The sequence below is a fragment of the Poecilia reticulata genome, chromosome 4 (genome assembly GCF_904066995.2).
Source record: "Poecilia reticulata chromosome 4, P_reticulata-male-v2, whole genome shotgun sequence".
Taxonomy (NCBI): domain Eukaryota; kingdom Metazoa; phylum Chordata; class Actinopteri; order Cyprinodontiformes; family Poeciliidae; genus Poecilia; species Poecilia reticulata.
The window spans coordinates 23,737,142-23,752,751 of record NC_088833.1 but is presented as its reverse complement, the minus strand read 5'-3'; the positions used below and the strand labels follow the sequence as shown (position 1 = coordinate 23,752,751).

General features: G+C 44.5%; 1 protein-coding gene across 3 annotated transcripts; it reads left to right on the top strand.

Moving 5' to 3' along the window:
- Positions 1 to 271: 271 nt before the first annotated feature.
- On the top strand, positions 272 to 15,538 carry pfas (phosphoribosylformylglycinamidine synthase). Of its 3 annotated transcripts, XM_008407306.3 has the most exons (28): positions 272 to 429; positions 2,183 to 2,307; positions 2,391 to 2,526; positions 3,448 to 3,553; positions 3,642 to 3,840; positions 4,707 to 4,812; positions 4,902 to 5,042; positions 5,137 to 5,261; positions 5,352 to 5,480; positions 6,834 to 6,971; positions 7,690 to 7,818; positions 7,940 to 8,013; positions 8,097 to 8,253; positions 8,333 to 8,394; positions 9,422 to 9,583; positions 9,708 to 9,944; positions 10,039 to 10,269; positions 10,398 to 10,578; positions 11,635 to 11,718; positions 11,880 to 12,035; positions 12,273 to 12,392; positions 13,156 to 13,301; positions 13,386 to 13,593; positions 14,044 to 14,135; positions 14,210 to 14,324; positions 14,407 to 14,562; positions 14,887 to 15,027; positions 15,180 to 15,538. In XM_008407306.3, exons 2-28 carry the CDS (start codon positions 2,187 to 2,189, stop codon positions 15,488 to 15,490), a joined length of 3,963 nt encoding a protein of 1,320 aa, XP_008405528.2. In that variant the 5' UTR covers positions 272 to 429; positions 2,183 to 2,186; the 3' UTR covers positions 15,491 to 15,538. The 3 variants fall into 3 exon arrangements, with proteins under 3 accessions (XP_008405528.2, XP_081462631.1, XP_008405530.2); XM_081606505.1 differs by lacking the exons at positions 272 to 429; positions 2,183 to 2,307; positions 2,391 to 2,526 and adding an exon at positions 2,546 to 2,704; XM_008407308.2 differs by lacking the exons at positions 272 to 429; positions 2,183 to 2,307; positions 2,391 to 2,526; positions 3,448 to 3,553 and adding an exon at positions 3,983 to 3,996 and having other exon boundaries at positions 3,731 to 3,840.
- Positions 15,539 to 15,610: the final 72 nt, after the last annotated feature.

Sequence of the window (15,610 nt, the reverse complement as noted above, 5' to 3'; positions counted from 1 at the left end):
CAGCAAAATGTATTGATTTGTTATGAAGGTTTAAAACTATGAAAGAAGTGAAGTTATGGAATAAGCATTTACGCAAAATGGAAAAATTAAAGTTTGATTCGACAGAATTTAGGCTTGTTGGCGTGAAGCTCATCTTTTTACAAAGGGTAGATGATGAGAGGCGCGGTGGTGAGGTGATGCATTCAAGGTCTTCCCAAATTGTCCGACATTCCATGTTGTTCTCCCTCAACGATCCCCAGCTGCGCATGCGTGATGCGGTCAGAGCGGCACACATGTGAGTGCTGATCTCCGTCCATCCTGCCCCCTGCCAGCCTGCGTTGCCGACCCATAAGCAGACAACTTCCAAGCTTTCGTTCAGGAAGACAAGTCTTGTCCAGATCTGCGGTGACTGTCTCAGCTTTTCATCCTAAACTAGTGAAGCTGCTGCACGTAAGTTAGCTTCCTGCTAACTCTCTGATCCATAGCTTTCAATCAGTAACTCCCCCCTTTCTGGATATATCAGTGGTGTTCATCTTCTTGCAGTCACTCTTGTACTGTTGCTAATTGCTAACCTCGCAGTTACCGTGAAGAAAGGGTGTGTGTGTGTGTGTGTGTGTGTGTGTGTGTGTGTGTGTGTGTGTGTGTGTGTGTGCTGAATGCATGCTTTATGCATTTTGCTGCATAAAGCTCCTGATTTATGCTCCCAGTGTTTGAATCATAACTGTGAGAGGAAGAACTGAAGTGAAAGAGGTTTGAAATGAGTAAATCTCTTGTTAGATAGGTTTTCCTCTAAAAGGAACTAAAAAAAACCATGTAAACATGCACTTTAGAAACAAACTGATGCTGCATTCAAAAAGATAAAACATTTTTCTTATTCAAAGCTAGAAAATCTGACTCAGTTCTTTGTTGTTGTTTTTTTGTCTTCACTCAATGCTGGCGATTCATCATAAACTTCTTGTTCCTTTCACTGAACGTAGAGGTTTATATATCTTTTTTTTGTTGTTGTCTTGCTAAAGAATGAATTTGAGTTTATCAGTCAAAGCATCTAAGGCAGAACAGAGGACAGTCCTGATCTGAGTTCACTCTCCAGATTAGGGGGGTTCAGTATCAGGGGTCGCCTTTTGTCAACATTTTATCTGTAGAAACCAAAGTTCTGCTCATCACCATGTTGTCTTTAACTATGCTGCTGAACTGGTCTTGATTTGAGGCAAACTTTGCGATTTATCAGTTTCACTTCAAAGTTTAGCTTAAAATTAATTTAAAAAAAAAGTAGATTTATTATTCAGAAATGATCTGTGCTTTCTTTATTGTCTAACTTGTTTTGAATTAGTTTATCAGTCTCTAATCTAAGGCTTAAAATGCACTGTGGAAAGTACATAAATTTAATTTGAAAAGTAAACTTTTCACATTTATGTATACTTGATTGTGATTGTCTGTTTTATGATTTAACACGTCGCAGCTTCGTTTGAAATCTGATTTGATTAAAACTATATAAGAAGTGACGTGAATACCCAAACTATTACAATAGTTATAGTTACCCAATAGTTTGGGTAACTACTGACAAAAAATAAATCTTTGAATAAAAATATGTTTCGGTTTCCAGAATTTCATGAGTTTTGGGTTAAAAAAAAATCTGAATAAAATTGTGAATTATTCAGATGTTTTAGTTAGTCGTCCTTCATCAGCTACAATAACTGAATTTACATGAGTCACAGCAACATTTAATTTCCCTTTGGGATTAATCAAGTATTTTTGAATTACATTTGAATTGGATTTGAACCTTGATTTGCCACAGCGGCTCTGTTTTAATTTTTGAACCACTGACAGAAAACCAACAGGTAAATTTGAACTCTCCTTGAAATCAAAAAGGGCCATTTCACCTCATTTAGGGTCTTTAGATGATCTTAGATCAACCATGTCTGGTTTGGTGACCAAGCTTGCATTTTTACAAATAAAGTAAAATTAAAAGCGATCGCTAGTTGAACTTTAAAGAATCTGTATTGAGCATAAATCTCTAGTAGAGCATAAATGAAGCGTACCTAAGTTGTGAGATGCTAACTTGAACATTGTGTTTTCAGCATCTTTGGAACATGCAGAAAATAATCTAAACATAAACTGGGTTTTTCTTTTTCTAAACTTGCTTCAAAAGTGGGATGCTTATCAGGCTCGTGCCTCATAAACTGGATTTCCTTCTCCTCCTCAGAAAAATGGCCATCCTGAGGTTCTACAGTGGCGAAGCTCTGATTGGACGAGCCTTGCAGAGGGCAGCGAAGCTCTTCCCTCACCTGTCCATCACGACCGAGCTGTGCTACAACGTGGAACTGACAGGTGAGATCACGCCGATGAACTCGCTCTGGGAACGGGGCGGCCTTCCACCTCACCCTAAATGCTCTTCCTGCTCTCTGCCGCAGGCTGCGAGCGTCTGGATGCGGAGCAGAAGGAGGTTCTCCTCTGGTTGTTTCGTCCTCCTCTGCAGGCGGAGCCGCTGTCTGACCAACCGAGGCTCACAGAGGGAAGCGGGGACAAACTCGTGGAGATCGGACCGAGGTGCTGCTCGTGACTTCTGCACACCGGAGGCTGGCATTTAATTAGCTTTAGTGTAACAGTGTACAGCAAAAAGAGATAACTAGTCTACATCCTCCAGAGGCCTGCTTTCTACGTCTGACTGAAGTTGCCATGAAGGAAGGTTGATTTGGCCGTATATTCAAGACCATTATTCTGTGAAGTGAGTTCACAGTTTATGCATTTTAACAAGGTCCTCACTGTGTTTTGGAAGAGAAGCAAGTCCACATAATCGCTGATTCTCCACTGAGTTTGCTCAAGAGGTGTAGGTTGTCTAATTTTTCCAATGTCAGATTACGCAGCTGCAACAAAAGCTAAATTTGTCTTGGGGCCTTTTCTCTACCAGCAGTGCTAATTAGCAAAGCCAGCATAGTTTTATAATTGGAATCTGGTCCCTAGGACAGAAAGTGTGAAGCCTCATTTCCACACACAGTCTCTGGTGTCCCATGGTCAGCAAAAAACAAAAAAAAAGTTAGCTTAGCCCATATCTGACCTGTCGGTTTTATGTTGTAGCTCTGCTCATCGTTTTGTAACGAGGGACTTGGTGTACTGGTGAAAATGTATTCATTTATTCATGTAATAAGGCTGGAATATTCATCCGCTCCTTTTAGTGAATATTCATCAGAATGCAGGCCACTGAGGTGAGACACTTTGAACCTCAACGTGTGTTAAGTATGTCATAATGTGGTTTGCTTTAGAGGAATGACATGAGAATTTGTCAAAATGTTTAAAGTGGAAATGGACCAGTCAGGTATTTTCCTGGCCAACATGTCAAATATTGGTCAATATTGGTTATTGACCATAGCAGCCTTATTAATGCTGCCCATATTTCCATATATTTGCGACCCTAGAACATGGGCGTCGTTCCGAGTTGTGCGTCAGCTTTTTTTGTCTGTGTGTTTTCAGGTTGAACTTCTCTACTGCCTGGTCAACGAACGCCGTGTCCATCTGCCAGAGCGCCGGCCTCTCCAATGTCACGCGAGTGGAGCGGTCCCGCAGGTTTCTGATCAAGGTCGCTAACGGTGACACGGGAAGGTCATGATTCCATTTTACTCCTACTTATTTGTTTCTCTGAAGCGACCCGTCCGTCTCCTCGTCAGGCCAAGAACGGACGGAGCGCGGGCGAGCTCAGCGCAGACGTGAAGGAGCTGATCGAGTGTCTCCATGACAGCATGACGGAGTGTGTCTATCAACATCCCATCACCTCCTTCGCCGTGGAAACCGCGCCGCAGCCGGTGTTTGAGGTGGACGTCCTGGGGAAGGGCCGCGCCGCCTTGGAGACGGCAAACAGCGAGCTGGGTGAGGCTTTTTTGGCAACGCTGAGGTCTCCGCTGCTCTGCTTTTACCTCCACACACACCGAGTCTCTGGTGTTTATGCCCTGGTGTGATATCTCTCTCTCCTTCTCTCTCTTTCATCTCTTTCTTCATGCCCTCTTTCCAGTCTTGCAGCTCTCTGTAAGTACTCGGTGGAGGCCGTAACGTCACATGATGCATGACATTCCCACTTAGCTAGTTAAGTCACAAGACGATGAAGCCGCTGCTGATTATCTGGCATGTCTTGTTTCTGTGTGCCTCACTAATGTAGTGAAACCAGCAGACTGGTCTGCTTTATCAAACAGACCGAGCATGCTGGATGTGGTGTGACTTGGGGAGCAATGCTGAAGATTTTGTGGTAAAACTGAAACATTCTGCGAAACGTATTCGCTTTTGTTAAACGTTTAAACATTTTGTCACAATGCAGTCGTGAACTTTGTGCGTTTTAGTGAGGTTTGAAATGATGGGCCACCACTGAGGAGGAGGGTGTAGAGATGCAGCTCTATGCTCTCTAAACACCTTCACTTGGCGCACAAATATGTTTTGCTATGAATTATGACAGATGTGTTATATCCAGTCACGTTCAGGGGATTAAAAGGCGTAAATCCAGCCAAACCCATTTGGTCATTTTATTTTGCTTTGCTGTGGAGGAAAACATGGTTTATATTGCGAGGATCATTTGATCAGATTACCAGTCATCGGACGCATCAGAGCTAGACTGTGTTGGGTTTAAGTGTTGGTGTGTGTCGGTGTGTGTCGGTGTGTTTGCTGTTTATCCTTTTTCTCTGAATCGGTTCATGCTGCCTGTTTTTGCCTTGGTTTTCACGCTGCTGTCTGTGTGCGTGCTGCAGGTCTGGCCTTTGACTCCTGGGACCTGGACTACTACACGTCCATGTTCCAGAGGATCAACAGGAACCCCACCAGCGTGGAGTGTTTCGACCTGGCTCAGTCCAACAGGTGGGGCGGAGGAATCAGCCGAGCATCCTCCTCGTTTTACGTTTTTGACTCTGTTCCCGTGTGTGTGTGTGTGTCCCTCTGCGTCCCAGCGAGCACAGCCGCCACTGGTTCTTCCGCGGGCGGATGGTGATCGACGGGCAAGAGCAGCAGGCGACCCTCTTCAGCCTCATCATGGACACCCAGCAGCGCAGCAACCAGAACAACGTCATCAAGTTCTGCGACAACAGCAGGTGGCGTTGGGAGACGCTTGCTGGGCCGTGGCCCAGCGAGCGTCATGGCCCCAGGCCCCGCCCGCTCTGTGAAACGTTTAATTTCTGTGTCCAGTGGCATCAGAGGCAGGGAGCTGCGGTGCATTTACCCAGCAGACCCCTCGGAGGCGAGCCCGTACGAGACGCGGCACTCGGTGCGACACGTTATCTTCACCGCCGAGACGCACAACTTCCCGACCGGTCGGCGCTCGCTTCTCCCAATCAAAGTCACAAGTACCGACGCGGCTCTTGTTCAAAATAATGACGCTTAGCGAACTCTGAACCTTGCAGGTGTCGCGCCGTTCAGCGGCGCCACCACGGGGACCGGAGGTCGCATCAGAGATGTCCAAAGCGCCGGGCGAGGAGGGCACGTCGTCGCTGGGACTGCGGGATATTGCTTCGGAAACCTGCACATCCCAGGTAGCTCACTGCGCCATGGGAACCAGCTGCTCTAATGGTGGCAGGAAATAAACTTTTCTTTGTTTTGAACTTGATTTTTTGAGCTCTTTGAAAACCTTAAAGGGAAGAAAAAATTTCATAAAGTACATATGGATCTCCATATTTTAGGATATTATCAGAGAAAGGATGTTTATTGTAATGTAACGTCTGGACGTTCATGAGGAAGATTGTTGACTTGTTGTTAGTTGACCAGCAGATAGTTTTTGACATTCTGCACAATAAGTCACAAAATGTTATCTCTGACAGATAAACTAAGAGGAAGTTGAGTGGAAGGAAAAAGTGTGGTAGTGAGCGATTCACAAGGCTTGGACTTGAACATCAAGAACTGCTGTGTATGGTCATCCTTTTAGTTGGTGGTAGTAGTTACTTTTTTGAGAAATTTAATTTATTAATTTCATTATCTGGAAACTGTAACCATTAATATTCTCAGAAATAGTCAAATTATAATATCCTATGTGCAATAAATAAATATAAGTTAAGCTTTTCAACTTGAATTGGCTGAAATAAGCGAATATTTAGGTTTTATCTTATTTTCCTGAGATTCACCTATAATTCCAGAACAAAGGCCAGTGAAGTTGGTCAATAAGATCTGTAAATCATTTCTAAAGCATAGAGTTTAAACCAGAAGTTTACACACACCAAATAAAAACACAACCTTTTCATTTCTCACTATCTGAAGTTAAATTAGACTGGACTGCTCTTGTTAGTTAGAATGACCAAAATAATTTATCTTTCCTAAATGTCAGAGTAATGGCCTTGCAGCTTTACAAACCTAAGTGAGGGTGAAATGTTCATCCTGGAGAGGAAAAGTTCTCCAGTCAACCTTTCTCCAAACTAGACGTACGTTCGGGACGCACAATATATCGCGGGTATATCATCATTATAATACCACTGTGTGCAATATTCATATTGCAAAGGATTGTTTGGAGTGCAATAATTGTTAGCTAATACATCTTATGAAGTTAAATTTCTTACGCTAATGTAATATTTAGCCAGGTGGACAGAGTCTGGATACTAATGATGACCAAAACGCTAAAAGCCACAAAGTGACAGAAACACAGATGAGAAGTAGAGAAAAGAAGAAAATCTTGACTAAAAGAGACTGAACATATTTGTTGAGTCGCTTTTCTAATTCTCCATTTTTCCCCCCCAAATTCTGTAAGCATAGTGTGGTCTGACCTTGTGCTAGACTTGCTGGTGTTCCCACCTGCAAGAGGAACAATAGTAAATTATAGTAATTTAGGAAAACTAGTCTTAAAATAATTCATAAAATCATTTCAGTTTCAATACTTTACTCTCTGTCCTCGCCTGCAGGCTACTGTCTCCCTTGGGAGCAGGAAGGTGAGGGCTGGGAGTATCCGTCCAGCTTTGCCCCTCCGCTGCAGGTTGCCATCGAAGCCAGCGACGGAGCTTCAGACTACGGCAACAAGTTTGGAGAACCTGTCCTCTCAGGTGAGAGAAGACGGTTTGTTCTTTAAGTTTGAGTTAATTCACACAACTCGGGTTATAAACGGCGTAAAACTAGTATGTTTAATATAAATAACCACTCACTCAAAGGTTCTATTAGAGTAAAAAACACTCCAATCGATTATCTAATAACATCCGCTTAGACAAGGGGTGGGCAATCCTGGTCCTCGAGGGCCGGTCTCATGCAACTCTTAGACGTCTCCCTGGTCCAACACACTTGAATCCAACAGCTGAATCACCTCCTACGTCCAGTCAGGTTCTCCACAGTCCTGCTAACGACCTCATTATTTGACTCAAGAGTGTTGAAGTAGAGACATCTAAAAGTTGCAGGAGTCCAGCCCTCGAGGCCTGGAGTTGCCCACCCCTGGCTTAGACCGTCTTTCAGTGCTGTAGTTTGGCCTCCGTCCAGCAGAGGACACAATTTTTTTTTATTCATTATGTATTATGAAAGATGGTTGACTCTCTTGATGCACTGTGGGTTTTTTTTTTTTAAAACGGCTGCTTATCAATTGTTAGTTGATCAATAAGATCCGTCAACTTTACATTAATTCATTAATCGAGATTCTGCACTGCTGTCTGCAATAATATTTAATATTTGTACTGAGGATGTTGGGGGTTGCCATTCCAACATTTCAGGAGATATTTCATGAACTTATATGTCAGTAGGATGTTTGGTTACTATTATCTTAGAGTCTTCTTCTAGGTTTTGCCCGTTCCTTTGGCATGCGGTTGGCTAACGGAGAGCGGCGGGAATGGATCAAGCCCATCATGTTCAGCGGCGGCCTTGGATCGATCGAGGACGACTACGTGAAGAAAGAGGAGGCAGAAGCCGGTAATGTCCCACAGTCTTCGTGAACTCAAGCAATCGATTCTGCAGCTATATTTACAACGCGCAACGATCAGTGAGTCACTCCGTCTCCCGTTGCTCCTCTTCTTCGGCTGTTTGCAATCAGGGATGGAGGTGGTGAAGATCGGCGGGCCGGTGTATCGGATCGGCGTGGGAGGAGGAGCGGCCTCTTCTGTTCAAGTGCGAACCCCGGACAGGCTGGCAGCGTGCTTGCGTGACGCTGATGATTTTTTTGCAACGAGGAAACCATTTTCTTACTGCAGGTGCAAGGAGACAACTGCAGCGAGAGGGACCTGGGAGCGGTCCAGAGGGGAGACGCTGAGATGGAGCAGAAGATGAACCGCGCTCTCAGGGCATGCCTGGAAAGGAGCAACGGCAACCCCATCTGCAGCATCCACGATCAGGGAGCAGGAGGAAATGGTTCGAGCTTTGTGGAGTTTGAAAGCATTTGAAACTTTGAAATGAGAGGCCGAGCGCTGACGCATGCTCTCGTCTTAAGGTAATGTTCTGAAGGAGCTCAGCGAGCCAGCCGGCGCTGTGATCCACTGCAGTAAATTCAAGGTAATTGGCACAAACATCTCAACTTTTGCTCAGCTTTGCACATGAATGCAGTTATTTTGCACGAAAGCTGCACCAAGAAATCGGTCGGCCACTGGCTTTCAGGACCGTCCGGTCGGAAACTCACAAGGTGGGTCAGTGAACACGCAGTGCCAAAGCTCTGCCAGGTCGTGGTGACGACAACACTCTTTAGTGTACACGCTGTTACTGAAGGAACACCTAGAGGTAGTCATTTTCAATATCAGTGAGGTGCTTGAAGTAAAGCTAGAGGAAGGAAAGAAATGATACGTTTTCAGGTCTAACATTTTGTGGTTTATCTAGCCTGCAGGAAAGATCAAGACTTGAAGCAGATAACAGGAAGGCTCAGTGGAATACGGTTTGCTTACTTTCATTTAACTGATTTTTTAACAACTCTGTCCTGAAACATTCTGGATTTAAAGAGCCTTTCAAAAATGTCAGAGTTAAACTGTCGACATTCTCAAGGAACACACACACTCTGCTGTTTCAGTAAGGCTGGCTGTGCTAATCGCTATTGTAAGGTGCTAACCACAGTGTTAGCTTGTTGTGCATATGTGTAAATACTAGAAAGGATTGATAATGACAAGACCACCAGAAAAAATCTTCCTACACTATATTCTTAAATTTGAATAAGAAATATCAAAACTATGGAGAGAGAAAAGTGCCAAATTATAAATAATTAATGGCTCAATTAATAAAATGTGTAATTTAAAAAAAAACTTGACATAAATATAAAATTATTTTTTCTGAGCCTTAATTATATGTAATGATTTCATTTTTCAGTTTTAAAAAATGAAATAATTTAATGAGTTATTTATTTATTTATTGTAATCTGGCTTTCTTCATTCTCAACACAAAACCACATCACAAAAACCAACCACTGAAATACAGAGACACAAAATGCAGGGAAAAGATTATCGTTTGCAACTTTTCTCTTTAAGTGCAATTAGTTTTATCTTGGTTTAATTGCATCATTCCCCTCTTTTTTTTATTTTTTTCTGTATGTGTGCAGAAAGGCGACCCCACGCTGAGTGTTTTGGAGCTGTGGGGAGCCGAGTACCAGGAGAGCAACGCTCTGCTGCTTCGCCCGTCAGACAAGTCGTACCTGGAGAGGGTTTGTCAGCGGGAAAAGTGTCCTGTTGACTTTGTGGGACTCATCACAGGCGACGGAAAGGCATGCTTCATAACTTTTTTGTCCACTGTGGCGTTAAAACTTAGCGGAAAATTGTACCGGGATGGCAGCAGCTTGTTTATCTTCATGAGTGTGTTTTATTTATTTATTTATTTTTTCCACACAGATCGTTCTGGTTGATGACGAGGGAAGCGATGGCGATCGGGCAGATGGGGTCCGCCATCCGGTTGACCTGCAGCTGGAGTGGGTTCTGGGCAAGATGCCGCAGAAAGAGTTTCGGATGGAGCGCCTGGCCCCCACCCTTCTGCCCCTGAGTCTTCCTGCTGAGCTGACGGTCAAAGACGCCCTGCAGCGGGTTTTACGTTTGCCTGCTGTGGCGTCTAAACGCTACCTGACCAATAAGGTGGTTTCTTTTGTTAAAATAGTTATTTATGTATATTTTTTATTGGTCCAACATTTTGTGACTCTATCTCCACTTTGCTACCTCCCTCTTTTAGGTGGATCGCTCTGTGACTGGCCTGGTTGCCCAGCAACAGTGCGTCGGCCCTCTTCACACCCCTCTGGCCGACGTGGCGGTCGTGGCTCTGTCACCGTTCGGCCTGCAGGGGGCGGCCACGGCCATCGGGGAGCAGCCGGTCAAAGGCCTGGTTTGTCCAGCGGCGGGGGCCCGGATGGCTGTCGGAGAGGCTCTCACCAACCTGCTGTTTGCCAGAGTCACGGCTCTGAAGGTGAGCTCACCGAATATCAGCAAACATGTTGTGGAGCTGAAAGAAATCGCAAACTCCCCTTTCAGTCCCGACTGATGCGACGACTTTTCGGTTTCTGAGATATTTCAAGTTTCTGTGCCACATTTCAGGACGTGAAGTGCAGTGGGAACTGGATGTGGGCCGCCAAGCTGCCCGGCGAGGGGGCGTGTCTGTGGGACGCCTGCAAGGCCATGTGTGAGGTCATGGGTCAGCTGGGCGTGGCCATCGACGGGGGCAAGGACTCTCTGAGCATGGCGGCCAGAGTGGGAACAGAGACTGTCAAAGCGCCAGGTACCCACACTTCAGTGCAAGAAGATCCACATCTGGTTTATGGAAGCTCATGTAGGCTCGGCACTGTATAAACATTTGAGCATCAATCATCATCATTTACGTTCCTCACCGTTATTTATGCACCACAGAATTGGCAACGAGAATTTTCTTACAGATTTTAAAAGGACAACATCGCAAGAAGAAAAAGATTTAACCTAAAGCTTCACACACAAATAAAGTCGGGATTTTGATCTATTTTCCAAAAGTAAACATAAACCTCATGTTTTAAGAGTGAGGAGTAGCAAAACGAATCCAACAGTACAGTACAATAGTAAACTCTGTTAAAAAACATAAAATCTGTGTGCTTTTACACAGTATTTTTGCATAGATTTTATAGCAAATATCTTAGTGCACTGGATGCAAGACAAAACTAACTTACAAGTAACTCTTCAGCAACATATAGGTGCTTGTTTTAAGTCAATAATTTCTTTATTGATGGAAAAGTACTAGTTCCACTAGCAGATTTTTTTTCACTTAAAACACAGAAAAATCAGTGTAAAGTCTGGCAGTGGAGCTAGAACTTCTTTAAAAATCAAAATTAGTATTACAATGGCCGAGTTCCTGAGAAACCCTCGGCTCATTCACTGCTGTCTGAAAGGTTTTCCTGTCTCAGATGCTAAAAGTCCGAATTTTTATTTTTTATTTTGTATCAGCCGTCCTTTTGTATACATGTGCAAGTTTTTTATTTCCTCTTTGAATCATCCATAGCGGTCAACCTTGGGCAGTCAATTCTATTTTTAAGCAGTCAGCCCTTCTACCCTTTAAATGAAATATAACCTGAAATCAATACATCACTTGAAATCGTGTGCTGCTGAATAACATTTTTGCTCCGTCATGAACTAATAACCCTTCATCTGCTCAGCCTCATGGCCAGAATGAAATGTGTCCCAAAAAAAAAAAAAAAACGGCCGGGAAAACTCCTGTAAAGTCCTGCCTCTGCACGTTTCATCCTGTGTTTTTGTCTGTGTACTCATAATGTATGAGTTTCTGAATTTAACAGGATTTAATCTGCTCCAGGCGCTCTGGTTATTTCTGCGTATGCCGTTTGCCCCGACATCACAGCCACAGTGACGCCGGATCTCGAGGATCCAGATGGGAAAGGTGCGATGTGCCGCCAGAAACAAAGGACGAATCCATCACTCTGATTGGTTGAAAGCAGGATTTTGACCTGAATTGACCATAAGCCACACTTTCCACACCATCACAGTGTTTGTTTTGTGTGTTTTTTAATTTTTTTAATTTATTTTTTTATGCCCCTCTAGGCGTGCTGTTGTGGGTCCCAGTCAGTCCAGGTCGCCACCGTCTCGGCGGCTCTGCCCTGGCTCAGTGCTACAACCAGCTGGGGGACGTTTGTCCTGACCTGGACCGGCCTGAGTTCCTGAGCGCCTGCTTCACCACCACCCAGAAGCTCATAGAGGGTCAGTCTGCCAACACATTCTAACTTTTAAATGCCCAGATGAACACATCCCACAACTCTTCCTTCATTAGCTATAATCGTACCATGATAACACTGCCCCCTGCTGGTGTGGTTGTTTATTTCAGCACACAAAAAGCTGCCATTGATTTCCATCAGTGGTTTTTAGAAGGCAGAGTATCAGTTTTGTTTTATTATTACAAAGCTGAAGTTTTTGGGGGGTTTTTTCCTCTTCGCTCAGATCGTCTGCTCAGCGCAGGACATGACATCAGCGATGGAGGCCTCATTTCCTGCCTGCTGGAGATGGCTTTTGCTGGGAACCGCGGGTTTGACGTTGAGCTCTCTTCAGACGGATCTGGAGGTGAATGAGTGGATTTGTTCTGCTTCTCTGTCATAAAACATTCAGCCTCTTCAGGTCCTTATGCTGCTGAGTCCTTTTACAGGCGCTCATCATCAAAACAGTGAGAAATCTCTTCATTTTTACACAGGCATTAGAGGTATTCGTCTTAAAAACTTGAATTAAATGCCACCAACTTCCTCACAGATACTATTGTAAGAAAATCAGATCAGGTTTTATAAGAAGCGCAAATATGATTCTTGCTCTTTCCTTTGGATGCTGCAACATTTCTGATGCAAATAGACTAAAATCCACATGTTTCTATAACTATTAACTACTCAAACATTCTAAATCCTAAACTACTTTTTAAGGGAATTATTGAGTTTTATTAAAATTAATTCCTTTCAATATCAGGTTAAATTTTGAGGCTTTTGTTTTTGTTCAGACTTGAGCAAATTTGAGGCTTAACGCAGATATTTATTCTAATATTTCTACTTAGATTTAAACTACTTCAGCAGCTTTTGCATGAAATTGTTTCCATTCAATAATTTTTTCAATACAACCTATATTGCAGATCCTTAAAAAGTACATAAAATTAAGACCTTATTAGATTCCCTTTTTTAAAAAAAAAGTATGTTTGCCTTAAATGCGTTAACCACTGGCCCTAAACTTTGATTAAACCTGCAGACACCCTGTGCAGGTTTTTCTGCTGCAACCTGCTCACAGTATTTACTCTGCCTCCGCTCCTTTACTCAGTATACTGTGCTGCTCCCTGTTTTCTGTGCAGTGATGGAGCTGCTGTTCAGCGAGGAGCTGGGTTTGGTTCTGGAGGTTTCTCAGACTGACCTGGAAGCCGTTTGTCAGAGATACAGGGATGGAGGCCTGCGGTGCCATCGCATCGGCAGAACCTGCGGCTTCGGACCAGAGGCTACGGTGAGACGTCTGCAGAGCATGGCCGAGACCCTCTTCTGTTCACACTGATTGATACTCTGATGCCCCCTCCCCGTCGGCTCCCAGGTCAGGGTCCGGGTAGACGGACAGGAGGTGCTGTCCGAGTCGCTGCCCGACCTCAGGGCCGTTTGGGAGGCAACAAGCTTCCAACTGGAGCGCCTCCAAGCCGACGAGCTGTGCGTGAAGCAGGAGGAGGAAGGGCTTTCCAAGAGGACGCAACCTTACTTTAAGCTGACCTTTGACCCCTCTGAAACTCCCAACATACGACAGCTTGGTAAGACCAAGATTATATTATATATAAGATTATATTGGTGTTGTGAAATATTAACTTGCAAAATATTTACATGCGTCAAACTTTTGATATTGTGTCATGTTACAATCACAAATTACAATGTTTTTTTTACTTTTGTTTTAGAGATTTTCTATGATAGACCAACAGAATATAGAGCATAACGGTGGGATGGAAGAAAAACCCTGTGCTGCAAAAACACAAAATCTTACAATGTCTTATTTCACAGCTTTTTACAAATAAAAATCAAACATTTTGTATTGATCTATTACTCTGTATCCCTCAAAACCACATTAAAATTAATGGTTCTAATGTGAGGAAATATTGAAAAGCTGAAGGGGTAAAAGGACATATTTGTAAGTTTCCATATTTCATGGTAAAGTAATCCCAAAATTAACTTTACTGAGTCAGTAATGTCTGCTTTTCTTCCTTCAGCTGCAGGTTTGCCACGCGTCGCCGTGGTCAGAGAGGAGGGCAGCAACGGAGACAGAGAGATGTCCGTGTCTCTGTTCATGGCGGGCTTTGAGGTCGATGACAAACGCCTCGCAGTCATGTGCATGCGCGTTCACTTCCTGGTTTAAATGTAACCCTGGTTGTGCAGGTTTGGGACGTCACCATGCAGGACCTCTGCTCCGGATCCGTCACCCTCCAACCTTTCAAGGCGGTCGTGTTCGTCGGAGGATTCAGCTACGCAGACGTCCTGGGATCAGCCAAAGGTGAACCGTGAAGCGATGCTTCATGACAGGATGCCTTCAGGTGCAGGGTTCCTCCTACTAGCAGTTTCTTTCTTTTCTTCAGGCTGGGCTGCCACTGTGGCCTACAACCCCAAGGCTAAAGCTGAATTTGAGCGATTTCAGCGGAGGAAAGACACCTTGAGTCTGGGAGTGTGCAACGGCTGCCAGCTACTCGCCCTGCTGGGCTGGGTGGGAGAGGGGGAGGGAGAGGAAGGAGCAGGTGAGATCAGACCAGAACACTAACGAACAAAGAATATTCACACTGCCTCGGATCCGAATGTAGGAGCTCAGAAATGTCTTATTCAGCGACAGAAAAAAAATCCAACTATTTTAGGGCTAAAACTAACGATTGTTTCAGCCCTTAGGTTTTTGAGAAAATAGCCGCTTGTCAGTTCATTGTTAGTTGACCGATAAGATCAACCATCTTTAGATTAACTCACTAATCGATGACTTGCATGCCAATTAGATTAGGCTGCTTGGAAATCCTATTACTTTACTTCTTTCTCCCATTTTGTTTTTGTCAAAATGTTTTATTTTTGATTAGATTCTGAAGTGGTGCTGACCCACAATCGGTCTGGCCGGTTTGAGTCGCGTTTTGTGAGCGTTGGGATCCAGAGGTCGCCGTCCATCTGGCTGAGAGGCATGGAGGGCTCTGCGCTGGGAGTCTGGGTCGCTCATGGAGAAGGTAAAAACTCTGAGCCTCATCGGATCCTTTGGATTCGTACAGCGGTTAAAATAAAAATCAGGTTTTTACATATTTGCTTCGTGAACAGCTCTTCTCGCTAGTAGGTTCAGAGTCAGCAGCCATGTTTGACGTTTGTCCGCTCCGTCCTGCAGGTCTAATGCGATTCCGCAGCCCGCGGGCCCAAGACCTCATCACCTCCTCTGGTCTCGCCCCTGTCCGTTACCTTGACGATCAGGGCTCCCCCACAGAGGAGTACCCTCTGAACCCTAACGGCTCCCCTCAGGGCATTGCAGGCCTGTGCTCCAGGGACGGGAGGCACCTGGCCATGATGCCCCACCCGGAGCGCTGCACCCTGGGCTGGCAGTGGCCCTGGGCCCCCAGGGACCTTCGGCCTGCGCTCTCACCCTCGCCCTGGCTGCGCATGTTCAGGAACGCAGCCGCCTGGTGCAGCAACGCAAATTAATGTGATTCTAGTGCTGGTCAAGTATTACAGGATTCAACTTTCACTTTCTGCTACACATGTCTGTGTTTTTATTGCACAGTTTTTGATGTTAGAGACATTTAAGAACTGAGATGTTTACAT

Coding starts and splice junctions, on each gene's coding strand:
- pfas (XM_008407306.3), top strand. CDS start 2,187: ATGGCCATCCTGAGGTTCTACAGTGGCGAAGCTCTGATTGGACGAGCC. Junction 13,302..13,385: donor GCTTCGGACCAGAGGCTACG/GTGAGACGTCTG, acceptor GTCGGCTCCCAG/GTCAGGGTCCGGGTAGACGG. Junction 14,563..14,886: donor GGAGGGAGAGGAAGGAGCAG/GTGAGATCAGAC, acceptor ATTTTTGATTAG/ATTCTGAAGTGGTGCTGACC.